General features: G+C 42.4%; 2 protein-coding genes across 2 annotated transcripts; one reads left to right on the forward strand and one right to left on the reverse strand.

The window, feature by feature from the left end:
* LOC135340381 (solute carrier family 12 member 9-like) lies at positions 1 to 17,161 on the forward strand. Its single transcript, XM_064536715.1, has 26 exons — positions 1 to 244; positions 696 to 799; positions 1,102 to 1,219; positions 5,373 to 5,468; positions 6,065 to 6,133; positions 6,492 to 6,584; positions 6,820 to 6,884; positions 6,957 to 7,022; positions 7,295 to 7,366; positions 8,139 to 8,235; positions 8,786 to 8,887; positions 9,037 to 9,098; positions 9,246 to 9,369; positions 10,902 to 10,987; positions 11,203 to 11,327; positions 11,520 to 11,551; positions 11,754 to 11,825; positions 11,911 to 12,062; positions 12,248 to 12,367; positions 12,661 to 12,786; positions 14,323 to 14,517; positions 14,756 to 14,844; positions 15,453 to 15,637; positions 15,832 to 15,902; positions 16,067 to 16,286; positions 16,927 to 17,161. Exons 1-26 carry the CDS (start codon positions 34 to 36, stop codon positions 16,986 to 16,988), a joined length of 2,814 nt encoding a protein of 937 aa, XP_064392785.1. The 5' UTR covers positions 1 to 33; the 3' UTR covers positions 16,989 to 17,161.
* Positions 17,140 to 27,212, reverse strand: LOC135340371 (serine/arginine repetitive matrix protein 1-like). Its single transcript, XM_064536702.1, has 15 exons — positions 27,008 to 27,212; positions 26,837 to 26,915; positions 25,406 to 25,546; positions 24,965 to 25,112; positions 23,829 to 23,915; positions 23,302 to 23,394; positions 22,957 to 22,990; positions 20,455 to 22,713; positions 19,856 to 19,935; positions 19,576 to 19,650; positions 19,418 to 19,524; positions 18,690 to 18,819; positions 18,255 to 18,412; positions 18,005 to 18,083; positions 17,140 to 17,657 (listed from the first exon to the last, which is right to left on the reverse strand). The coding sequence occupies exons 2-15, from the start codon at positions 26,899 to 26,901 to the stop codon at positions 17,211 to 17,213; spliced, it is 3,903 nt and encodes a 1,300-aa protein (XP_064392772.1). The 5' UTR covers positions 26,902 to 26,915; positions 27,008 to 27,212; the 3' UTR covers positions 17,140 to 17,210.
* Between the last annotated feature and the right edge of the window lie 319 nt (positions 27,213 to 27,531).

Raw genomic sequence — 27,531 nt, forward strand, 5'->3', positions numbered from 1 at the left:
AAAAATTAATTATTTATAACTTGACCTTTCGCCATGTCCGTGGAAGCTTTCACTGTGTCTGTGCAAGCTGGCTCGAGGTCTGGGTTCAGAGAAAAACAAAGTATAATGGCGTCCAATCGACCCCGTAGCGGCTCAGTGAACAGTGAGAGTGTCTCTGTATTAACTGAAGCGTCGTCTCCCGTATCAATGATTGATAGAGAGGGGGAGCCATTGCTCTCCAAGCGGATAGCTGACAAGAATCAAGGTGAGTAAGAATTCATGAAAATTTATGTTTGTAGATTTTTGTACAAGAGCTTGGGCACTGTTTCTAGCTGATAAGGGAGGCACAGTATTCGTACGTACCTCATAAAACACACCATTAAAGCCGTACCATTATCAGTAAGCCAACTGTTTGTTTATTTAAAGAAAGATTGTTATTTAAGTCTAACACAAGCTTTTAAAGTGTTCGTACCTCCATATCATAATGTGTATGTGTGTTGTGCTTATCCAGCACATTTATTTAGTAATCCTATTGTAGCCTCTGACAATGAGATTTCACTATTAGATACCTAACCCTTTGTCTGATGGGTGATTGTTATAGAGATAATTAAATGGGAGCTTCCAATTTTCAGAAAGAAAAGTTTCACTTACATGTAGGAGTTAGTTTGTTTCGCCTGCTTGACAATTATTTTATTTCCCCTCTCTCTCTCTTGCAGCCACTGAGCGGAAGCTGGGTATGATCTTTGGGGTGACCATTCCGTGCTGTCTCTCTATCTTCTCTGTCATCATCTTCCTGAGGCTTGGCTTTGTCTTGGGACAGGTGAGCAAGTGTGTGTGGGTGTCTGGTTGAGACTGGTAGGAAACCTTGGGTACAGTACATGGAAGTCAAGTATGACTCTGTATCATTAGATAGTCTGTATACATGTAGGGGTCCTTGAATGCAGCAATTGTACATAGCTTTTGCATGAATTTAAAGTATTGCTGTATAGGTGTCATTGAATACAGGAATGAATGTAGCTTAGAACTATTTCTGTACAATTTTTTCTTAAATGCAAGAGTGTAGTTTAGTAGTAAAAGTATAAATTGAGAGACAATTATTGACCCCCTTCCCCCCCTGTCCAGGCTGGCTTCTGGGAGACCATGGCGATGCTCATCCTAGGCTACCTGGTGGTCATGCTCACCGTGCTCTCCATCTCTGCCATAGCAACCAGTGCCACCGTCGAGGGTGGAGGAGTTTACTGTATCCTAACACTGTTACAGTAGCTATGTACCTCAGAACACCTGCCTTCGTGTACCGATGTGTGGTTTTCTTTGTGACTCTCTTGTGGTGTGTAGTGTTCAACTTTTATGATTTCCCGGGATCCTGGAAACTTATAGGCTTTCCTAGTGTTTATACCGTATAGCGGGTCATTTTCAGGGGGGGGGGGGGGGGGGGATTTGAGAATTGACAATGCTCAACCATGAATGTTTTGACCCATGGAAATTGCTATATCCTGAATCTTCCTTTTACTATATGTACTGTGTTTCATAGAATACTTATACTGAAGCGACCCATTGCAAACACAACTTAATGACCATGGTAATAACATCGTGATACTTATACGTGCCAAATAAATACATTTTGAAGTGCTTAACAACTATGTGCTCTTCTATATTGCCTAGGGTTATTTTGCAGTACATTATTATTGTCTCTATGATATAGTATTACTGGTGATATATTCACCAGTCCCACGATATGAATGATGCCATTGTTCGTCTTCACTGGCGTTGCTTCTGGAGTCACCATCTCAGCAGGATGACCTCCCTCACACGACTCTTGTCTCCCTAGTGGGAACAGAGCTGTCGGACGTCTTCTTGGGACCTGTGACCTTTCTTGCAGAGAGCGTCTTCGAATGCTGTTTTCTCTGCTCATATTTCTTGTGACTAAAGCAACAGTTGCTGTAACTGAGCTGCTTGACGAAGAACTACTGTCTGAAGTTTGTGAAGACATCGTGTGTGGTAGCTGCGAACAAACTGCTGTGCCCTCGGTGTCACTGTCATCTTCGTCAATGGATTTAAATCTCTTACGATATGGAGTGCAACTGTTAGACTCTGTGGACTGCTCCCTCGTTAATGAAGGCACTATGATGGTGACGTCTTGTGTGGATCCATCTTCTGCTTCTTTGGATGGCTCTGGCTCTAGCTCTAGCTCTATCGATGGTTGTGTTGAGGTCGTGTCCATTATTCCAGGATGATCGTTACTGCACACAAAAGGCTTCAAGGTACGTGAATTCATTTAGCGATCTGTGAATAGTAACAGGTGACATATAGTTTACTTGTAGAAACCTATACCTCTAGTTCCTACAGAGTTTGCTCCTAGTAATGCAGAATGAGTGTTGTGACCAACCCCTGTAGTATTAAACTTATTTCTTATTTTATGCTTGCAAATCTACAACAAATGTGCATAACACTACTAGAATGTTTTGTGAGCACCAAACATCTGCAAACTTTGCGAGGGTCAATCGATTCGCAACAAACAATAAAATCCGCAAAACCTACTAGTAAATACACACGATCCTTGCCAGAACGCAATAGTTGATCGCAAAGGGTCAAATTTTCTGCTCATTTGGCTCATTCGCAAAAGTTTTTCACCCGCAAAATATTCTAGTAATACGGTATCTTTGATAGCTGTACATTTCTGCTCCTACATATATGTTTCATGCACTTACCTTTCTCTTGGGAGGGTGTGTGTTTCAATGCTGTGTTGGTAGTGGTATCCTTAGCTTGCAACCTGGAGTAACTCATTTACACTGACTGACCACTGGCTAGCAACAGTTGTATATAGAAGTTGTGGAGCTGACTTCCTACAAAATTGCTTTTATACCATGGATTACCACAGATTGTGGCAACAGCAACAGTTGTATATAGAAGTTGTGGAGCTGACTTCCTACAAAATTGCTTTTATACCATGGATTACCACAGATTGTGGCAACTTCCGTTGTAAGGGAATATTTTGTTTACAAATGGATACTGGTCTATTTTGGTGGTATATGAATTAGGTCATGGTGAGATTGTGTGGGTAGATAGTAATAAATATAGTAACATAGTATGAATACAGTTATGCTAAGAATTTAGCTATAATTAAGAATTTAGCTATTCCAAACAATAAGATATGCTTAGTTGTATTGCTTCTGGTGCACTTCAGTAGCCATGGTTAAGTCAATGTTAGTTACATGTACGTGTTGGCCTTCAATGTTATGATTGTTGTTTTTGTTATTATTGGTGTTTACATGGAATTGCCTTGGGACGTACATGGGACGTACATGTATTATTTTTGCAATTTTCATGTATCTTACACAATATTGACCGTTGTAACATTTTTTCTGCTCCTAGGTTGCATGGCTTACCTTTATCTCCGGGGTGAGGGGTGTGTTCCAATGCTGTGTTGTTGTAGTATATACATGTAGTGAGTGTCCTTAGCTTGTGTTGACTGCAACCTAGAGTAACTCATTTAGACCACTGGCTAGCAACAGTTGTACTAGTAACTGTGTTTCCACTTTGTGGCCCTGTAGTTTTGGTCCTGGCTTTATATTGGCTTGAGGAAACCCTTGAGGGTCTTTGTGGTTTTGTTTTATTTTTAGGTCATTGAATGACATTAAGCCAGGGGATTATGGCCCCGCTGTTAGCTCTTTCTTTGTAGATTAATGAATCTAATTAAAGAGGGAATTTTGAGTTATGTGTTTAATCATGGTATGTGTTCAGTCATGGAATCTTCTAGCTGGAACTATGTGCTGTAAAAGTTAAAGTCAATTTCTTTTCAGGTTGTATATTGTCCCGCACTCTAGAATGACTCAGTAGACACTATTGAACGCATACCTTGGTGGATGTTTAGATCCAGATCCCTGTAATTAAAGTTTTCCGAGCAACTGACAAGAACTACATGTGTGCATATAATAACATGTCTCAGAAAATCGTCCAGAACACAAACACATATAGCTATGTACAAGTGTTTATATCACTGTGGTCCTCGTGAGTGTGGTAGACAAGAGCCTCTCTCTACTGGCCGAGGCATGCAAGTCACTGGAGAAGAACAATGTGAGATATACGTGTATGACTCCGTATACTGTAGCTCCTAGTATACTGTAGCTCCTAGGCTAAATGGATTCTTATTTGGAATATAGGCTAAACAAGGGGTTTCTTTAATTTTGCCCAAGTGGGTGAGAATTTGGCAAGGTGTAAGTAAATAGCCCATGGGAAGCTAAGCTGGATGGCTCACTTGAAGAATTATGATCATCTAATTGACTAGCCACTAAATATATTTGGTGGCAATAAAATCCAAAACGCCAGATTCCCTGGTTGGTCTCGTAGTGTTCTGTGGCTTCTCTCGTTCGTCCCGAGTCTTTGAGAAAATTGGCATAGTTGAAATGAACCTTTGCATTGTGTGGAATGGTATAGAGACCTGACCTACATTGGAATGAAAAATCAGGCTGATGCATAATAATTTATAATATCATAATTTATGATACACCCCCCCCCCCCCCATTATGCCCTCCCCCCCATTATGCCCTCCCCCCCCCATTATGCCCTCCCCCCCATTATGCCCTCCCCCCCATTATGCCCTCCCCCCATTATGCCCTCCCCCCCATTATGCTAGATACTAAGTATTCTGCTATTGCACATATGTTGCTTCAAGGCAGACGTTGAACACTGACTATACCCTGTATTATAGACATGCACTGATCATCTCCTGTATGTACTATTATTTTTGTCAGAACACTGTGTACATGACATTATTCATAAGCTATGAAACTACTAACAGAACATTTCAAGCGGGTGAAAAGTAATCTGCTAACCTGCACTGAAATTAACTTGTATTTGTTTACTGTCCCACTAGTCGACACTTGAGCAACATCTTGTGGTGTTGCAACTGCAGATCCTGTAATAAATTCTTGATCAGTGTCTGTAATTATGACACTGTATGACACTGTATGATGGTTACTATATGTTTTATTTAGGCTGTGTAGATGTGGTTATTAGGGGATTAATGGCAGCACTCTTTGTAGATTAACGAAGGGGGATGTTGTTATAATTATGTTCAGTCATACTTTTCCAGCTAATTAAATTGGAACTATGTTGATTATAGGTTCTATTCAAGTTGAAGTCAATTTCTTTTCAAGTTGAATATTATCCCTACACTCTAGAGAATGACTCGGTAGAAACCATCGCCAGGCAAACAACAACTCGAGATCCTGTCCTGTTCTGTAATAAATATTATTGATCAGTGTAATTATGACACTGTATGACACTATGACAGTTACTATGTGTATTAATGACATCATTATTAATGAATATGTTATGCCCAACACGACAGCTAGTATGTGTACGCATGTGTTTAAATCCTTAACCCTGATCAGTCATGATAAGCAGAGCACTTGGTCCGGAGTTTGGTGGTTCTGTGGGTATCATCTTCTTCGTTGCCAACATATTTGCCTCAGCTGCCTACATCATCGGTGAGTGTGTGTAGTGTTCTCATCCTGTTGTGTAATTACTCCAGGTTTGGTTTTGTTTACGTACCGTATAGCGCGAAATTTTCGAGGCACTTATATTTCGTGGATTGGCCTCTAAAAGTATTTTCGTTGCACAATGTTCGCGGAATGACTGCTTACCGGAAGCCACGCCTTTAAATCTTGCACGTTATAGCAGGTAAAGAACGATTTTCGTGGACTTAATTTTCGTGTAGGATTGCTACCCACGAAATCCACGAAAATTAAGCCCCTCGAAAATTTCGCGCTATACGGTATCTTCCCACACGGCTTACATCCTTTGAAATAACACAGCCAGTTTGAGCAGCTAATGGGTTCAAAGCTATTCTCCTCATGTGATTAGTACTGTTTGTGTGCCTGCATATACATCCTTAATGATATCATTTGAAGGAGCATCTCTAGGCTTCTACCTGTGTTTACCGTTCACTTATAAGTACAAAACTATGTGTGTATACAGCATAGTTCCTTCATCTTTCTATAGACTGTGTTTACAGGGTCCCCTTGAAGTACACAACTGCACAGTACAGTCTCTGTATCTATCATGTGTTGTTTCACACCTGCAGGTTTTGTGGAAGCCCTGGTCAGTAATCTTGGAGAGGGAGGCAGTCTTCTGGTGGAGTATGCTGGATGTGGTGAGTGGCTTGACTGTGTTGGAGGGGCAAGGCCTTGGTACATGGTGGCTGTCTCACTTTCAAACCAGTGTCTAGAGTGGTCTTTTAAGTTTGTGTTTAGGCCCTCCTTCTGGGGGTTTCACTTGGAAATAAAACAGCCCCAGCTGTTAGCTATGTGCCGAGTCATTGTGGTTGTCTGACTTTTGTAGCAATGTGTACCCCTGGCAGCAGTTTAGGCCCTCCTTTGTCTGACTTTATTTTACAACCCCAGCTGATTGTTGTTCAATGTAGTTAGTGGTTCTTCTCCCACACACACACACACACACACACACACACACACACGCATGCACACACACACACACGCACACACACACGGCAGATGATTGTGGTCTCCCTGGCAATTACTGGTTCAACTTCTTGTACGGGACGGCTGTTCTCTTCTTTTGTCTAATAGTGTGTCTTATTGGAGCAGGTGAGAGACATTCAGCATTGTCAGTGGAGCCTCAACAAATTAGAGTAATTTGAAAGAGGTTTTTTTCCCTTGAAAAAATGATGTCATTATATAAGAGTGCCAATTAGAGAGTATAATTGTACCCCTCCATGTAGCTGGTGATTCTTTAATACCGCCCACTGTATTGCTCTTACTAGCTATGATATTAAAAGTTTTGCCAATTTTTCTGCTTATATAAGGAACTGTTTTCCTGCAGGGATGTTTGCTAAAGCCACGTTTATCATATTCTGTGCTGTAATGTTGTCACTGGCCTCTGCAATGGTGAGTAGCCGACTCCCTAGTTCAGTATTGCCAACATTTCAGTATGCCTAATTTTGTCTTCCTCCTCTGCAGTTCAGTTTTGGCTTCCTAGGCCCAATGGGAAATATCACAGTGCCTGTAGACAATCATCTGTTTCCAGTGAGTCACTGTGTGGATGTGGGTGGGTGTGGCCTTGTTGTATTCTAAGGTGCCGCAGTTGTTTTGGTGGGGCCTTGTTGTATTCTAAGGTGCCGCCGTTGTTTTGGTGGGGCCTTGTTGTAATTCTAAGGTGTCGCAGTTGTTTTGGTGGGTTTCGGGTAGTCATATAGATGTATTGTTGGTGTCAAATCATGCCATATGATAGAACTTTCTAAGATGGCCTTCCAACATTGATACACGTACATGTACATGTATATTATCCGTGCCCTCAGGTGTGGTATGGGAATGAGACTCTGTTAAACTACACCAGCTGGAGTTGGAACACCTTCCTCAACAACCTAGGAGTGAGTCACCACTAGTAACACTCACTGTATTACGTGTGCCGTACACTATACCTGGCTGCATACGGTCAACACTGTTCTTATTTCTCAACATGTTTCCAAATTATCTCTCAATCAGGAGTACATATAGCCCCTTCATAAACTCCTGGTATAATATATAATCCTGGCTTTTTGACAAGTATATGAATAAGCAAATATTACACTTCCTTTCTAAGTGTCAATGCACGTGCTCTTACATACAGCTGTTCTCTATTATGTGATCTGCTGTGCTTGTGTTTTTCTCATTAAAAAACCATCCCATAAACCAAAAAACTGTATTGTTAGAAACTGTTGGGAATAGTAGCTGCATATCCTGTACACAAATGCCAGTTTCCTGGGCTAGTTCCTACACTACCCTGATATAGCACCACTAGAGTAGGCCCAGGTGGTGTACACTGTACATGATATGTAAGTGATTCTGGTGAGCATTAGCTGGCAGGATGTGATTATCTTGACTAGAGGCTATTCACGTACTATAGTTGCAGTACTGTGTTCATGGTTTGTTTACATGATTGTATGCACTACTAACCCTAACCCCCCCCCCCCCCACACACACACACACTAACTCTACCCCCCCCCCCCACACACACACACACACTAACTGTACCCCCCCCACACACACACGCACACTAACTGTACCCCCCCCCCCCACACACACACACACACTAACTCTACCCCCCTCACACACACACACACACACTAACTCCACACCCCCCCCACACACACACACACACAGTCCAACTACACTATTGACTACACTAATCAAGCCTTTGGAGTCCAGAACTTTAGTATGGTCTTTGCTGTCATGTTCAATGGATGCTCTGGCATAATGGGTGAGTATACAGTCTCGTATACAGTGGGTACCACATGGGATATATTGGCTCAGTAGTGACTTAGGCCTGAGGGCCGCAGTGTTTGAACTTGTGTACTATGTTTGTACATGTAAGTATGTTATGCATTTGTGTTATGTGAAACTATGTGGTATCTTTAAAGCGTGCACTTATGTCCTTGGCAATTAACAGGTTACTTCCACTGTACACATACACATTTGTGAACCCGTATTACCACTTTAATCATCCTGGCATTTGTTGATTAATCCATATGACATCCAGCCCAGCCACCCACTTTTGGCAAACTCACCATAGCTTCCTTGTTTTGTTCCTCTGTGGTTTCCTATAGCTATTCACTTGTATATTCCTGTACAGCTGAGCTGGCTGGTAGTCTAGGTGATGTTTATGTAGTGTGTGTAATTGTTATTTCCGTAGGATGTGACTATGCTTATTTTATTTTCTTGTAATGTGTTTCTTCAGTCAGTGTGTGTGTGTTCTACTATATTGTTTTTCAACTTTTCCGTTTTCTATTCTCCCTTTCACACCCACACAGCTGGAGCTAACATATCTGGAGACCTGAAGAACCCAAGCTACTCTATCCCCCAGGGCACTCTGCTAGCCTGTGGCATTACCATGCTCATATACGCCATCCTCTGTGAGAATAATACCCACATCACATCATGATACTTGTCCTGTAGATTGAGTTTTTCCGTGTATATGTTGATTACTTGTCTTGATGTGTTGATAATAATGATGTCATTATTGCTTGGTAACTCACACCACCTTCACACACACATCTTCTAGTCACCTTTATAGCCTTCACTGTGCCTAGGGAACTGATGCTACACAACTACAACTACCTCCAGGTGAGAGAGTAGCAATGTCTATAGCCACGTGTGTGTGTATGGACACCTCTAGACGGCTATTTTTGTCTGAAAATTAATATGAACTTTTGTGGAATTACAACAATTATACAACAAAATTCTTCATTCCCCCCACACACATGCACACAGTATATCAATGTGTTTGCCCCACTGATGACCCTGGGGGTGTTTGCAGCCACTCTCTCAGCATCTCTGTCCAACCTCATTGGAGCTTCTAGAGTGCTACAGGCCCTCGCCAAGGACAGGCTGTTTAGTGAGTCCAGGGGAGCCGAGGGAAGGGGGTGTGGCTAGGGAAGGATAATTAGTTTATTAGAGTGTCACTCCTATAGTTAAGCTCTTATTGTGACTCTAAGCACTCTAGAGTAGATGCATTTCTTTTATGGAGGTTCCTTGTCTGCCCATACATAATACCTATGTGCAGCATTACATGTAATAAGTCTTTCCAGGACATGCCAACCTTGTAGCCTTGCCCAACATTTCAACCTATGTGCAGGCCAACCTTGTGTAGGCTTCCCCAACATTTCAACCTATGTGCAGGCCAACCTTGTGTAGGCTTCCCCAACATTTCAACCTATGTGCAGGCCAACCTTGTGTAGCCTTGCCCAACATTTCAACCTATGTGCAGGCCAACCTTGTGTAGGCTTCCCCAACATTTCAACCTATGTGCAGGCCAACCTTGTGTAGGCTTCCCCAACATTTCAACCTATGTGCAGGCCAACCTTGTGTAGGCTTCCCCAACATTTCAACCTATGTGCAGGCCAACCTTGTGTAGGCTTCCCCAACATTTCAACCTATGTGCAGGCCAACCTTGTGTAGCCTTTCCCAAGATTTCAACCTATGTGCAGGCCAACCTTGTGTAGGCTTCCCCAACATTTCAACCTATGTGCAGGCCAACCTTGTGTAGGCTTCCCCAACATTTCAACCTATGTGCAGGCCAACCTTGTGTAGCCTTGCCCAACATTTCAACCTATGTGCAGGCCAACCTTGTGTAGCCTTGCCCAACATTTCAACCTATGTGCAGGCCAACCTTGTGTAGGCTTCCCTAACATTTCAACCTATGTGCAGGCCAACCTTGTGTAGCCTTGCCCAACATTTCAACCTATGTGCAGGCCAACCTTGTGTAGGCTTCCCCAACATTGCAACTTACCGTATATGCTTGATTAGAGGCCGCGAGTACTAAATGTTTCATTTTGCTGGCAGAGCAGAGGAGGCTACAATTCGAGAAGGCCATTGTTCAAGATAGGCGTTTTTTAGCCCCAGGGTCATTCCATATCAATTCAACGAAATTTAAAACGTGACCTCTTGAGAATTGCACGAAAGTATGAGGAATGGTATTATAACATCTCAGGAAGTGTTTGGGGTTTGTAAACAATATGAGCTTGAAAAAATTTCCCACATCACACTACATCCCACAACATATCTCATGATCCCATTGGAATCCCAGAACCTAACTTGTCACACTTCAAGAGAATAGTGTGAGGAACATGATACCCAAAAAAGTACAGGGAAAAAACAGCGCTTTTTGAGAACTCAGAGTTCAAAAGACACTAATTAGATGCAATACCTAAAATGTTATCGAGTGAAGCCAATATGCCAAATGATGCGGAATTTCCTAGGCAACAAGATGATATACATATGGCCTCTGATTACTGTGTTACATGTAAGGCTTTCCAGGACATCCAACCTTGTGTAGCAATTACAATTGTTAAAGCATAGGTTTCCTATTGCGCAAGGCCATAAAATCAATTTTTGTAAACATGCAATTATCTTGTGGCTTTATTCCAGGTGGTATTTTGCATCCCTTTACGTGGACAGTTGGCAAGAGTCAGAATCCCATTCCAGCCGTACTGCTCTCCTGGTTCTTGGTACAGGTATGGAGATTATATCAGTCATGATGACTGTTGTTACCAGTTGGCAGCTACATATTTAGCTGGTAATGATATTATTAGTTTGGAAAATGCAAGATGGTGGGTGGAAGTAGCCCACCTTTTAATAAACATTTAGCTTTTTTGCAAGGGTGCAGAATGTTTAGAAACTATTATAGCAACTATTATCTATGTACTGTTGCTATCCCTCCCTCTATCAGATCACTCTGTTTCTGGGTCAGTTTAACACCATTGCCCCGCTGGTGACCATGTTCTTCCTCGTCTCTTATGGTGTAGTCAATCTGGCTTGCTTTGCTCTCAAGTTCGCTTCAGCTGTCAATTTCAGGTACACTCCCCATGTACAGTACATATACACATACATGTATGGTTCTGGAGTGATGTATACATGTACATGTACGACTTGTATAGGTCTATCCTATGTACATGTACATACAGCATTGTACCATCAATGTGTGGATTCCGGTTTCAATTTTTGATTGTACATGTATCTATGCTGTTATTTTATCTCCTGTTTCAGACCTACTTTCCAAGTCTATGCCAGATACACATGTGAGTCCTTATACATTGTGTGTGTGTGTGTGGTGTGTGCCTGTGTGTGTGTGTGTGTGTGATGTGTGCCTGTATGTGTGTGTGTGTGTGGTGTGTGCCTGTATGTGTGTGTGTGTGTGTGTGTGTGTGTGTGCCTGTGTGCCTGTGTGCCTGTATATACGTGGTGTGTGTGTGTGACTAACGTTGCTCTGTTACCCTACAGCTGTCCTCGGTGTCCTCAGTTGTGTGATACTAATGTTTGTCATAAGCCCAGAGTATGCTGGTGTCACTATTGGTAAGTAGCCTTTGCACGCACAAGTTAATTTCATCACCCGTAAGTTTTTTGCAAGCTATATGAAAGAATCCATTCCTCCCTCCAGCTGTGATGGTCCTCTTGTTTATCTACCTGCTAATCCGTGGGCCGGCCACTCCGTGGGGTGACGTCTCTCAGGCACTCATCTATCATCAGGTGCGCAAATACCTCCTACGCTTGGACAAGAGGAAGAGTCACGTCAAGTTCTGGAGGCCAGAGGTGAGTGGGTGTGATCAATGAGCATTGTATATTGGTAAAATTTCATCCATCTATATGTAAGTTGCTATTTTGGCTCAACCAAAAAGTATGTAATCTGCTGCTCTCTAATAGCATTCCCTCTTCTTGTACATGTACGTGTGCAATATTGTGATGACTTCAGTTGCCATGGTTGATGGTGTGTGTAGGTTTTGCTGCTTGTGAACAATCCTCGATCATCACTGGGGCTCATTGAGTTCACCAATGATATGAAGAAAGGAGGACTCTTTGTACTGGGGCATGTTGTACCACGACCATTCAGCAGGGAGGTAAATAAGAAGGGAGAGCTTTAGTCTTACAAGCAAGGACACGTTGTAACTAAGTGTACATGTATTATAACTTTTAGAAGCACGTATAATCTACACTGTATGTAATAGTGTCCAGCTTGGTCTTGAGGTGAGGCCAGGATCATTCTGTGAATAGAAGCCCTTAACACACATGTAATTTGAGCATACAATTTGCATCCCCCATTTAACTGTTTTGATCCTTACTACCTATTACATCATTGCGTAGTACCGTTAATCACATTCATATATACGCACACACACACACACACGTACAGACGGCCAACTACTACACTGGCCAGCTGAACGCTTGGTTGACATTTGTGGAGATCTCCAAAGTGAAGGCATTTGTTGAGCTAAGCATTGCTCCCTCCATCAGAATGGGGACTCAGAACCTACTAGCCGTGAGTTGGGGAGAGGATATGTGTTTGTGTCTATAGCAGATCTAACTCAGATTGCATTTGTGTACATGCATTGTACATTCATTCTGGCCCTAATTTTAAAAAGAGCATAGGCTGTAATTAACACATGTGTAAGTGCATGTGTGTATACGTATTTTTGCCTGTTTTTGTAGCTAACTATTAAAATAATAATTAAACCCCAACTCCCTCTAACTGTGTAGCCCCTGCTATTACTCCCTCTAACTGTGTAGCCCCTGCTATTACTCCCTCTAACTGTATAGCCCCTGCTATTACTCCCTCCCCTCTGTGTAGCCCCTGCTATTACTCCCTCCCCTCTGTGTAGCCCCTGCTATTACTCCCTCCCTCTAACTGTGTAGCCCCTGCTATTACTCCCTCTAACTGTGTAGCCCCTGCTATTACTCCCTCTAAGTGTGTAGCCCCTGCTATTACTCCCTCTAACTGTGTAGCCCCTGCTATTACTCCCTCTAACTGTGTAGCCCCTGCTATTACTCCCTCTAAGTGTGTAGCCCCTGCTATTACTCCCTCTAAGTGTGTAGCCCCTGCTATTACTCCCTCTAACTGTGTGTAGCCCCTGCTATTACTCCCTCTAACTGTGTAGCCCCTGCTATTACTCCCTCTAACTGTGTAGCCCCTGCTATTACTCCCTCTAACTGTGTAGCCCCTGCTATTACTCCCTCTAACTGTGTAGCCCCTGCTATTACTCCCTCCCTCTAAGTGTGTAGCCCCTGCTATTACTCCCTCTAACTGTGTAGCCCCTGCTATTACTCCCTCTAACTGTGTAGCCCCTGCTATTACTCCCTCTAAGTGTGTAGCCCCTGCTATTACTCCCTCTAAGTGTGTAGCCCCTGCTATTACTCCCTCTAACTGTGTGTAGCCCCTGCTATTACTCCCTCTAACTGTGTAGCCCCTGCTATTACTCCCTCTAACTGTGTAGCCCCTGCTATTACTCCCTCTAACTGTGTAGCCCCTGCTATTACTCCCTCTAACTGTGTAGCCCCTGCTATTACTCCCTCCCCTCTGTGTAGCCCCTGCTATTACTCCCTCTAAGTGTGTAGCCCCTGCTATTACTCCCTCCCCTCTGTGTAGCCCCTGCTATTACTCCCACTAACTGTATAGCCCCTGCTATTACTCCCTCTAACTGTGTAGCCCCTGCTATTACTCCCTCTAACTGTGTAGCCCCTGCTATTACTCCCTCTAACTGTGTAGCCCCTGCTATTACTCCCTCTAACTGTGTAGCCCCTGCTATTACTCCCTCCCTCTAACTGTGTAGCCCCTGCTATTACTCCCTCTAAGTGTGTAGCCCCTGCTATTACTCCCTCCCCTCTGTGTAGCCCCTGCTATTACTCCCTCTAACTGTGTAGCCCCTGCTATTACTCCCTCCCCTCTGTGTAGCCCCTGCTATTACTCCCTCTAACTGTGTAGCCCCTGCTATTACTCCCTCCCTCTAACTGTGTAGCCCCTGCTATTACTCCCTCTAACACTGTAGCCCCTGCTATTACTCCCTCCCCTCCTGCACAGACTGCTGGTCTCGGTGGAATGAAACCGAACACTATAGCATTGGGTTTCTATGACGACAGTATTCCTAGAAGCCAGTTTATCAACCTTAAGATCAAACTGAGCAAACGACCGCAAATATTCCGCTCCTTCATCCGGGACCAGTCCGTGGAGAAGTTTGATCGAATCAACCAGGAACTGCCGTTTATTAGGACTGCTGTGAGTTTGTGGGATAGCAGTTTCTTGCTAGCTAGAATATTACTTTTTTTTAAAGTTAAAAAACAACGTACTTTTCATGCATACATGTATAACTACATTGTGTTGTATTTACCATATGGCATTGTACTGCACATTGTTGTGTGTGTGTGGGGTGTGTGGGTGGGTGTGGGTGAGTGGGTGTGTGTGTGTGTGGGTGTGTGGGTGCAGTGATGATCGAGTCTCTTGTTGTCATGCTCAGGTTGAAGACCAGGTGCTGAGTTTGGATGACTATGTTGGTGTGATACAGGATGCTAGCATCATGGGCAAGAATGTCTGCATCATGAGACAGTGAGTACCCTTGCTCTAGAGGCAGGACATTCCTATTAGTGTTGTTCCCAACTATACTATTGAAGGCCTTTATATACACAACAGTGTAACTCTGAACATTTCCTATTAGTGTTGGTGCTACAATGTTTGACAAACGTCCCAACTAAGTCCTTTGTGGGTGATATTATACACGATAGTGTCTCCTAACTCTTGAACATTTCCTATTAGTGTTGGTTGGTGCTACAAACGTTCCCAGCTATAATATCGAAAGCTATAATATTGAAGGCCTTTGTTATGAGACTGTGAGCACCTCCTAACTCTAATAGTGTCGGTACAATGTATGACAAACGTATTGATGTTGTTCCAAGCCAGGCCTTATGGTTGTTATTACATAAATACACTGTATAATTATATCTACCCACTGCATGATATCAAATATTGGTTCCAACTTGGAACAGCCATACCTTATGTTCTGGTGATCCAATTTCAGTAATTTTTTGATTTCTGAAAGCTTGGAGAACAGTTTCATGCAGTTGTCCTTCTTCAGAATGTTGTTACCTGTACATGTATACTGAAGGGTGAATTCTACTGTGCTATTAGTGTGTATACCTCCCCCCCTCCCCTTACAGTTTTGAAACTCTAGACAAGAAGCAGTTGAAGGCCCGCCCTTACATTGACGTGTGGCCCCATCAAGTCACCTTTGAGTCTGGCTTTGACAACACTTTCATGCTTGTGCTGCAATTGGCTTGTGTACTCAATATGAAGGGGGACTGGAAGTCGAGCACCAAGATACGAATATTTGTCGTCGTCGAAAGTAAGTTATTGTCTTATCCATTATACTTTTATCCTACCCTGTTGCTTCCAAATGTCTAGACTTACTTTTAGAAGCGAATAACAATTGAATGAACAGCATCCAGCAATGCCTCTGGGTCTACAAACAAAATAGAAATTATAGTTCTAATGATTATGCATCACCAAGTCTTCATTTTCTCTCTTTATTTCCTTCAGAGGAGACGGGGTCAGAGCGAATGATACTGAATGAGCTGCTCACTGAGACTAGGATTTCCGCACAAGTTCATGTGAGTGTCATATGACTGTCACACATAAATCTGATCTGTTGACTACTTCTGATTTCCTTATGATTGTTTGAGGCCTATAGTCTTGGTAGTCTAGTGTAATTATACACTACTGTACTGTTACAACAGATTGTCATGTGTCGCTTGCTTCCCTTCTCTCTGTCCAGATGTTATCGCCTCCAGGGCAGGAGGAATTTGGGACATTTTCCGAGAGCTTCCGTACGAACTCTGCCCTCTCCCTGCATAGTGCCCACTACCACACTCAGATTAACCGTCTGATGCAGGAGCACTCGAGCAATGCCTCCGTTATTTTCACGTCCTTGCCAGCTATCCCTGACGACCTACGAGAGGCTAAAGATTTCTATGATGCTATGGATACACTCTCCTGTGAGTTTACTGTGTTGAGTGCACGTACATGTACCGTATTACTAGAATATATTTTACGAGTGAAAAACCTTTGCAAATGAGTCAAATAAAAATGGACCCTTTGCGATCTAACTATTGCGTTTTGGCAAGGATCATGTATTTACCAGTACTAATTTAGGTTTTGCAATTAATTTTTACTATGCAAATTGGTCAAAGTTAGCATACGGTTGATGTTCGCAAAACCCTCTAATAATACGGTAATTTAAATTATTCATGTTACTGTACTTATATGGTTGGAGCACTGGGTGTTTATAAGCACCTCAACTACAGAAACCGAAAGTTTGGTGCTGTCTGTTTTAGTTTTATGCATTAAATGACCCTTAACCATGTGTTTATAGGGATGGTAAAGATCATTGATTTATAAGTATCAATAGATGATAGCTTTTTGGTCCTGGTAAAGATCATTGATTTATAAGTATCAATAGATGATAGCTTTTTGGTCCTGGTAAAGATCATTGATTTATAAGTATCAATAGATGATAGCTTTTTGGTCCTGGTAAAGATCATCGATTTATAAGATAGCTTTTTGGCCCATTATAGTTTGTGTTCTGGTTGAGACCACTCTATCATAGCCTCATGTCATGCGTTCCTCTCCCCTCAGGCCAGCTGCCTCCGACTGTGTTGGTGTACGGGAATGCACCAGTGATGTCACCTAACATTTGAACACTTGAAGCAGGCAGGTCTCTTAAGAAACAACACTTGATTAGATCTCTTGAATTGCTTCTCAAACTAAATTAATTGTCTTTCGTTATAATAATTATAAGTGTCCTCTTTTTATTCGGGTGTTTGTTTTTTTTTGGAAGAATTCTATTAATTATTTATAATTATACGATAAATTACACAGTAAAAAATAAAACATACAAATGAAAGTCTTATAATGATAGATCAATTTCGAATTCTTCCAGGCAGTGTCTGATATTTGCTCATAGTTTTTTTTGAGCTTCCTTCCTCAGTCCTGGACGACAGCCCCTCCCTCTCCATATTGGCCCCTCCCACATCGATACGAGTTGCATACATACTAGACGAGCGAGGGCGATGTGCCCCGGAGTGTGGTACTGACTGCATCAGCTGTTTCACTTGACGACTAATGACATTCGAGGATCGTCTAGCTCCCGCATAGGCATAAGTCGGTGTTTTGTGAGATCCAGGTGCTTTAAGTTCGTACCAATCCCAGACGTCTTGGTCAGGTTGTGCCATAAAGTTTCTCCAAAATGAGATTGAATCGAAATGAATTTCCCCTAAGAATATGTTTTTTAGTTTCTTGTGGTCTTTAACGGTTATGGTCATACGGCAGAATGGAAGGTCTTGTAACCTGATACTGAAGTGCAGCTCCTACAAGAGAATTAGCAGACATAGAAATAGACACCTGATGTATACGTGTTGTCTTGAATTTTAATTATTACCCTATATATAATAATTATATCTTTGTTTTGGTCAGAAGCGATAGATTTTGACTATGCTGTAGTCACTTCATTTAATATACACCACGTGATAGACCTCGATCTCTTAGAGCGACTGATCTGAATGCCTGTTTTGGTTTTGAAAATTGGGGTTGTACCAAGTGTAGAGAAAACACTGACATCAATAGCATATCACATTAATCAGCTGTATAGATAACTGGATATAGGTGCATCGTGTGTGTGAGATTAATTACAATAGACTGCATAAGAATTATATACCTCGTTGAATGCAGGGTTGATTGTTTTCAAGCATGTGCTAGTTTTTCTCTTAAGAATCTTCCCTTTGCATTGGATGTGGCTGCATAAAGAACCGATGAAACACTCTCAAAGTATATGTATGTATTTATAGAACTAGGATATAGGGAAAAAACACTTAGCCAACATTTAATGGTCTCCATTATTTTGTCAGAAGAGAATGATAGTCAAGTTTATGCGGTTAATTGTAATCGAATCAATTGAAAGCACATACCATTTGGCGAAGGGGTCACAGTTCGTCTCCTTGGTTCCATAGTTCAACAGTTGGTCGGCTTTGATCACGTGCACAGTGAAGGTCTCGGTCTTGGTGGAGTATTTCATCATCAGTTCAATCTTACCACGTTGTTTCTCCCTCAAGCGATGATTCGGCACCTGCACAAATTAATTGAGTTGGTGCAGAAAATAACTTAGAGTGTGCATTTTGTTTTGAGAAACAATGGCTGGGGGAGGTCATATTGAAAGATTGAAATGATGGTGAACTCTCTCTTCCAAAAATAATACAGATTATAACATTTTGCTCGACATTAAAAGGTCAATAACCTAGAGGCTTCTTTTATGCTAGTGTCACAGAAGTGCCGTATAAACAATTCCATACAATTGGAATGCCCTAGGAAGTGTCCAGAACATAATACATCATTTTAAAATTCACTTTTTTGTCATCCAATAACCTCCTGATGGTCAGGCAGTTTGATTGGGCAACGAGCAGCTCGTACAGATTCACTCGAGTCCCACCAATGAAATCATCCTTGGAGAATTCGTCATAGTCCATGACAACCATGCTGCAGAGTACAGTAGAAGAGAGTGTTGAGACGGCCGATTATGAGACAGCTTTTTTAAAAACATAAGTGCTTCAGCTATTCTCTTTAGTATAATAGCATTACCTCTCTAGTTTTTTTTCCAAACGAAATTAGTAGTTGTACGCTTGTACAGCTATAGATCTAGTTTGTGTAAGTACAGAATTTAATTGGAGAAAACATTTACTCTAAGTGGATGAATAAGTAAATTCACTGTTATCTGTTACCACAAGAGTAACTGTTTTGTAGACGGAGGAGAAGGCTGTATTTCATGCATGCCTGTCGTAGCCAATTAGTTAATTGAATGAATTGCAATGGCGTCTCGTAATGCCTCCCTTGTCTCATAACATCCAAATCAATGCAATCACTAAAAACTGCAAACAAAACACTTTCACTCGACATTTTTTGCTTTCATGCAAAGCCATGGTTGTTAGTGAAGAGACTAGTTTGCTTCCTTAGGAACACTGTAAAATAGTGGAGTTCAAAACATGTTGATGTCTCATTGCACTCTAATCATTGAAATATCAATTTTACCTACTTTATTTAGCATAATGAGTGTAGCTATCTATTCATTACTACTCACTATAACTTTCTTTCTGATAGAGATTCTTTGCTAACTCTTTCAAATGTAAAACTTTCCTCATATTCCGGATTGAGTGTTTTGAACTGGATATCGGTTTGCACATCATGCTGAGGGGGAGAAATGTAAATACATGCATTCTGAGAATATATAGATCTCACCATTTTGTGGCCAGGAACAAGGAATAGATTCACATAGGGATCAGAGAAGCCATTAGCATCCATTGGTCTCAGTCCCTGTGTTGGTTATAGACATGCGCAGTAGGGAAATTGATATGCTTGAGCAAGTTGCTGCAATCATAATTGTGCAATGCTGCAGTGCAATGCTTCACATGTACATGTACATGGAAACATTCTCTACTGCCATGCCCCCAGGCACACACCAAATATAGTTCCTAGCTGTTAGCTGTTACCCGGCCTGAGGGGTACAGGTGTGCTTTACCTTGCATCTCAGCACGGTGACTGTGAGGGTAGAGCTAGTCTCCTCATACTGCAGACACACCTCAATAGAACCACACAACCCTGCACAGGGGAAAGAGAACACACATATAATTGGTGTAGCAATAGAAACGTATAAAGGGATGCAAAATGCACAGCAGCAAAGGCTCTGAAGCCTTACACTACACAACGGGTATGGGTCCACAAAGATGCTGCATAGGTTCATAGGTCATAATGCTGCTACACCCCCAATTTCTTTGCATTGGGGTGGTTTAATTGAGGCAACATAATCTGATGATTGTATGTTGTACTGTACTAGTACTGTATGCACACACACAAACTGACAACTTTGAACAGGACTGAAAAGCTTAAGAATATTGAATGAATGAGTTATGAGTTCTCTCTTGTGAACTAGAAACTGTACACATACCCACACACACAATGACATTATAGATACACAACTAAAATTCCATTCCTTTATTGCTATACTTACGATTGATGAACTGTGACATGAACATAATGTGATTACAAAAACATGATAAATTCCATTAATCTGTGATACACAGCACACACAGACACCCTACAACTTGGTCAGCCTCTCACCATCAGGAGCAGCTGAGTGGCTTTGTGGTCGTGGCACATCCTCACCACTCGGACGTCTCATGTCAGGAGAGCGCCCCCCTCTCCTGACTGGTCTTTCCATTCCACTGACAGCGGAGGATCTGGTACGGGCTCGGGACATTTCTGGCAGCTGCGGCTCAGGTGTTGTTGTATCTGGCATTGAATGTATGGCTCTGGGGCGACCACGTCTCACTGCACTCGATCGACGTCGGAACTGGAACTGATTCTCCTCATCAGGAAGATCGTCACCAGCTATCGACAGGCTCGTAGCGTCTTCACCGCTTTCTGGACGACTCTTCATCATCCTAGTAGTGCGAGCGGCGTTTCGCCTTCGAAGAGGTGAGTTTCCAGGACTCTTCTTTGCTTCAGGACTAGAGAAGTCTGAACTGGATAATTTCGAAGGGTCAATTTTGCTTGGTTCTTGTGTATTTGTCTCAGGTTCTTGTGAAATGGGTTGTACTCTTGTTTGCTTCTTTCTAATCTCCTCAAGTAGATTGCCCATCACAGTTTTGTTACTGATTGTAGATCGAGTGTTTCCAGTTCTCGACAGCGAGCTTACATTCAACTTTTCAAAACTGTCCTCTTTTGGAGGGAGTGGGGGCATGTCCAACACTTTATCCTTTGCTGGAAGAGGGGGTTTGCCAGGTGAGTCATCTTTAGCAGGTAACGGTGGGAGAGGTATCTTTGGAGAAGCTCGCGTGTCTTCTTTCATTGGAAGAGGCGGCTTTGGAGAGTTCTCCTCTTTGGGTGGCAGTGGAGGCCTGGGTACGGTGGTGTTGTCTTTTGATGGTAGCGGTGGTACTGTTCGTTTAGAGGAACTCTCCTTCAAAGGCAGTGGAGGTTTTGTTTCGTCACTTGGTTTGCGACCCCTAGCTCGAGGTACTGGGGGTGTGGTAGGTGGAGTTGTAACCGAGGGAAGTGTACGAGGTACAGTAGAGGGTTTGGTTGTCTCTGCTGACTCAGCAGGAATGGGGGGAACCACCCTAGCGGAGAGTGGGGGTGGTGTTTCGTTCTCAGATAGTTCCTTTTTTTTAAGGCTGGCAGATCGGGTGGGGATTCTTGGATTAGTCTCTGTATCGACTGGCGATTGATTAGCTGTGTCTGCCTGAGGCTCTCTTCGTCGCCGTGGTACTGGGGGTGAAGTTTCCTCTGTGATTGTGGTCATTCTTCGAGGTGTTTTCGGATCAGTAATAGTGGTTGCGGTTGCAACTTTTCCAGTTTTAACTTTGACAAACTCATCTGGTTCTGGATCATCTTTAATGACAGGCTTTGGCTTCGTCTTTGTGAAGTCAACCTGACTGTAGTGGACAACTGTGGTATCACGTGGAATGTCTGAAATTGTAGCCGTCTTTTTCGGAGTGACTTTGGCGAATAGTTCTACGGTTTTTTTCGGAGTTTTCGAAAATTCGACTGTACTGTAGATGAGCGAGTCAGCTTTGTCAACCACCGAGACTTTTTTGAAGTCTGTCTTCACTGGAGTGTTAGTGGGAGTGTTCTCTTCGCGGCTACTTGTTGGTCCCTTCGAGTTTCCAGTTGATTTCTCAAAAACATTGTCTTTTTCGATGTTTTGCGGCTCTGGGAAAAACTGTTCGACAGCTGGGTCCGTTGGTCTTCGTAGTTTAATCTGTGGGAGGCTTGGTACATGTACTGGTGATGGTGAGGCTGTAGACTCTTCTTTACACGAAGAGCTTCGATCTCCCACTGTCCCCTCGTTGCCTGAGGCACTGCTTGGGGAACGACTATCTCTCTTTAGTTTAGCACGTCTCCTTGACTCCTCCATTCCGGATTTGTTCTTACTTGATATCGCAGCTCTTCTCGATACCCCACGTCCTGAAGAACCCTCACTCCCACGCCTGAACTCTTCATCCACCAACTTTCTGACCCGGTGAGCATCCTTCGACACATCATCCTGTGACTTGGTTCTACGAGGCGGACTGCTTTCTTTTCGTGGAGGACTCGGCTGTGAGGTCGAATGTGATCTCATCACAGGCGTCGTTTCTTTGCTAGTGGTACCGAAAGATCGAGGTAAAGTAGCTGTAGATTCTGGCAGGCTACTATCTTTCCTGGGATGAAGTTCTTTCATGAAATTTAGAGAAGGGAGGGGAGAGCCTTCAGATGGTTGCTTAGCGGTGAAGTTAAGTTGTGGTTCGATACTCGAGGGTACTTCAATTTCGTCTTCGTCTGTGTCGTCTGACGAGTCCAGCCGGGCGGGGTTGATGAATGCACGAGGCAGAGAGCCAACTGAGGGGGGGGGGGTATGAAGAAGACATAAGTGAACAGTTGTATATGTATGTGGTGCAATTCAAAATGTCATACGTACTATGTACATGCACATGACGTTGTGAAATAGGAGTGTCTCGTATTGAAATTGAGTTAGTCTAGAGTATTGTCATCAAAACATCGTACACAACTCATGATAAGGCTTGAAGCTGACTCATGCAATTAGAACAGAAAGGCTTTGTGTAAGTAAACACATACCCTTACCACTTCTCAGCGTAAGGGTTCTGTTGTGCGACACCTGCAGAAAATAATTAAACAAGTTCACGGAATACCATTCATTAGTCAACTGATGACAGTTACCAAGAAGAGTGTATAGGATTTATTATACAAGCCACCCTTGTAACTAAGCTTCAGTCTTCAAAGAGACAGAGGAAATTAATAATTATGTCTATAAAACCAATTAATGGCCTCACAACACAAAGTAGTGATATCATTTTTACACAAATTCAGCCAGATACTTACAAAAGCAGTTTATGAGAGGCATAATTATGGTACACCCATTACAACTACCTGTAGCTGTACATGCATTCAGTTTCAGTGTTAACGTACTTCCTGTTGCTCCTGCACTTTAAGAAGCTCGTTATCAGAGAATGAAACTGAAGGCAGGACATTGTTCAGCCAAGCACCACTGCGTTTCCACAGCTGTAAATGTGGGAATGGAGGGATGAGGATATAGACAAAGATAAAGATAAGTGGTTGACACTAAAGTTTTCCAGAGGAAAGAGGACATAGCAAAACCACAATTAGCCTTTTTAGGTAGTCTGCTATGAAATCATTATGCTAATTAGCTCATGACTTCTTTCGTACAAGTACTTCGGTTATAATTATTGGATCAATCATTGCTGTGTAGTTATAGAGCAAGGATTGATTGATACAAGGTAAAGTATGAAAGAAGTCAGTCAGAGCATAGCATAATATTATGATATTCATAGCTGATAACCTAAAAAGGCTAATAATGTGGTTTTGTTACGCTCTGAACAACTGTTGCCCTAACAGTTAAGTTGTGTGGACGTGTGTGTAAGGGATGTGGATGTACGTGTGTATGTGTGAGAGGTGTGGGGGGGGTTGGTCCTCACCTCTTTTTGATCGGCACACACTTGACACAGTATCTGCAGATCTCCCTTCCCAGATTTACTGAATGACTTGCAGCGCTGGCACACACCCTGCATGGAGAAAAGAGCATCAAATAAATAGCTACATTAGTAGGCAGTTTAATTGGCTAATCGTATGATGTACAATTAGTGACTGGAGTTTGTACAGCAATTAATCCCGTATCAGTAATTGCATGTCGTCAAGCGAGTAATTGCACGGGGGCTTGTGTTCAAATAACAGCTGCGCCTGAAAATTTTCATTAAAACTGCATCATACATAAACGATTAGGAATCAATAGTACGGTTACTCGTGCAATAAGAGAATAATAGCGCTCATAGCAAGCACTGGCAAGGTTAATAGTAGCCTCCTTCACAAGGCCTCAAAAAGGAGGCCTGCTACTGACTGCTTATGCATGCGCCAAATTATTGGATAATTTTCCCGTAACGTTTCCCATTAAACAGAATTTTTATCCGAATTACATCCTGAATAATATATACAGACAAAGAATACTCTTCATAAAGTCAGACACAGAGCTATATAGCTAGCTAGCTAGAGACAGAACTGTATTGGTTACAGCAGCAATTTCTTTCTGATAGAGTCGACTTTCACCAAGGTTAGTGTCAGATGGGCGTGGCCTATCCATATAGGCTATTGTCAGCCTTCCCTCCGTTCAGAGGATTGTTATTCACACTGTTGCAGGCTGTGAGTCCTTTGTTAACATAGTGTAGGCTAAGGGTAGCTATTAGAATGCTATCACACGGGCTAGAAACCTTCACAATCACACTTCTATCCACTTTCTTCAATCCACTTCCGTTCGTTGTGACGTCATTGTTTTACTGAGCAAATACAATGGTATCCGAATTACCCACTTTCTGGGTAATAGGTGGCGCATGCGCAAACAGTCGATACCAGGCGCTCTCTTCGAGGAAGAGCGGCCTGGAATCGAGGCTAGGTTAATAGCAGCTTGCCATTGCTTGTTACTCATGCCATATTGCACTCCTAGCCATACTATTAATTATACTAATTGAACCTACTTTGGCAATAATCCAACCACTCTCTATATTAGGCTATCGATTACTGAAAATTGGCAAGCGTTAAAACCATTGCATGCAATGCATACCTTCTGACAGATGTGACACAGTTGCACTCCGGACGGCCTCTGTTGGTCGCCCTTTGGAGACGAAAAGTTGATCCCACAGATACGACACGAACCGACGCCATCGCCACGACAACTATCTACCAACTGCTTGTGCTTGAGCATGAATATCCTGCCAATGATCACATGAGGTTATAATATATAGCAAATTACTAGAACATTGTGCTGGTGAAAAACCTTTGCGAATGAACCAAATCAGCAGAAAAATTGACCCTTTGCTATCTAACTATTGCATTCTGGCAAGGATCATGTGTATTTACCAGTACTAAATGATTTAGTTTTTGCGATTTTATTGTTGTGAATTGATCAACCCTCGCAAAGTTTTCATAATTATGTTTGATGCTTTCTAGCATTACAGTACATGCATTATAGGGTACTACTTGTCACGGATACAATCATACATACCCCACTCGAATCTCCTCCATTTTCTCCATCGCCTCGGCTCGCTGAAGAACATCTTTTATCACGGTTAACTCCTCTGGTGGAAGATGGTGCTCCTCAAGACGTGGTTGCTTAGCAGCAACTGTCGACCAACCAGTGTGGATCCTGTGTTTGTATGTACGTGTAATGTGGGAATATTAAAGATGAAGTACAAAAAAAATCATACAAAACTATCCAAATGTAATTTAACACTACTCTAGCGACTGAAGCTGTGGGCTTAACAAAAAAGTGAAGCATTGAAAAGGCTAAGCAAATATGGAATTTAATAGATGGCTATTACACTGGTAGACACACATGTTTCCCAGATGGTGGTTGTGTACCACATGATTCATAAACAAGCAGACCCAGTTTCAGTATATCTGCTCAAAACACATGCAGGGACAAAAATTATGAGAGTATACAGAATGATGGCTTTTACAAAACCATGTGACACACACACCACCCCCCCCCCCCCACACACACACACACACACACATACACACACACACACACACACACACACACACACACACACACACACACACACACACACACACACATGCACTCTAATTATGCTAATTAACTTAATGAGTGCTATATATGACAGCTATAGCATATGACAGTCACAGCATATCTTAACAGCCGCAAAAGGAAACGGACACAATATGGACTTTGGCTTTAATAGTTAGAGAGGAAATGCTGTCACAGCTATCAAAACCAGTTGAAGAAGGTGCATGCATTTTCAGTTTTGACATGAGTATATACTTAATACACTTACAACACGCTATACCCATGGCAATAAGGCTACCTATATGTACACGTATATTAGACAATCTATGGTTGACTGCACAATGAACAAAGCCATAAGGTGACAACAATGGACTTTTATTTCAATGGACTTTTACTTCAATGGCCATTGTAGGCCACTCTGCTAATGGAGTGATCAATGTTATTTGTCCAACTGACAATTTCCTGCATGTCAACATCAGTCTAGTCACACACACTTCTAGCCAGCTGTCTAAGACGAAACATGCTTAGGCAAGTGAGAAACCAATCATGGAGGAACAGTGTGTTGACACACAAGCTTCCTAAAAGGAATATTCTGTCAATCAGCAGCCATTGAACAGTGACCCCCCAGGAAGTATATATCTTCACTACTAAACACCTCACATGAATAGATATGTGCTAATAATGCTATAAGTATGAACCTCTTCATTTTAAGCACGACAATGAATGTGTTTATGAGCGAGATGCTGTAAGCTATAATCATAATTATTGAGCTAAATCATTAATCTTTTATATACACTCTCCTAGCCACTTAACACCCCACCACACACACATCACACACACACACTCAACACATGCACACTCCACACACACTCACACTCCACACACATCACACACACACACACTCACACTCCACGAAGGGCCAACTCTCGATCTGTGGGAGGGAAGAAATCACTCAAGCCAACGGCAGTCATCGTGGACACTCTGACTGATGTGTGTGTGTGTGTGCATGGTGTAGAGCAGTGATTGTTATTATCACTTTACAGTGATTTATATACTTTATGGAAGCTAGCTACTCACATCAGGTACAGGTACAGGTAATGGTTGCATGCAGACAGGCTGGGGGAGATCTGATGTATTGGCTCTTGGGATGCTTGTAGAATCACAGCTGTAGGTTCAGGAGCTTAGACAGTAGATGACTTTCACTGACCTTCGCTAGCTAGAATGCAGCTCTGAACTTATAACCTTGAAACCTTCTGTTAACTTTTTAGCTATAAATGGCATCACGCCCCCACTTTTAGCCTCATTTCAAAGGCGACCTTTAATAGAAGTAAATTTTCCTATGTGGGTGTGGAGTGAGTGGCTATTCTCCGCCCATTCCCTATGATTCTTGCAAACCAGCCCCACCCTCTTTCTTTCTGCTGTAAATGTGTGAATTACATGTACATGATTATGTATGTACGTATAGCAAGTCAGTCTTGTGTCCACATCACATTCATCAATTGGTTGTTTCCATGACCACAGTGACGGTACTTATCTATGTCCTACACTACAGGAAGTTTCACCAGATATCAGAATTGACACAAGGAAGTTGAGTGAATGAT

The sequence above is a fragment of the Halichondria panicea genome, chromosome 8 (assembly GCF_963675165.1).
Source record: "Halichondria panicea chromosome 8, odHalPani1.1, whole genome shotgun sequence".
In the NCBI taxonomy this organism is placed as follows: domain Eukaryota; kingdom Metazoa; phylum Porifera; class Demospongiae; order Suberitida; family Halichondriidae; genus Halichondria; species Halichondria panicea.

Coding starts and splice junctions, on each gene's coding strand:
- LOC135340381 (XM_064536715.1), top strand. CDS start 34: ATGTCCGTGGAAGCTTTCACTGTGTCTGTGCAAGCTGGCTCGAGGTCT. Junction 1,220..5,372: donor CGAGGGTGGAGGAGTTTACT/GTATCCTAACAC, acceptor AACCCTGATCAG/TCATGATAAGCAGAGCACTT. Junction 7,023..7,294: donor TAGACAATCATCTGTTTCCA/GTGAGTCACTGT, acceptor CCGTGCCCTCAG/GTGTGGTATGGGAATGAGAC.
- LOC135340371 (XM_064536702.1), bottom strand. CDS start 26,901: ATGACTGCCGTTGGCTTGAGTGATTTCTTCCCTCCCACAGATCGAGAG. Junction 22,714..22,956: donor AACCCTTACGCTGAGAAGTG/GTAAGGGTATGT, acceptor CCCCCCCCTCAG/TTGGCTCTCTGCCTCGTGCA. Junction 19,651..19,855: donor TCACCGTGCTGAGATGCAAG/GTAAAGCACACC, acceptor TAACCAACACAG/GGACTGAGACCAATGGATGC.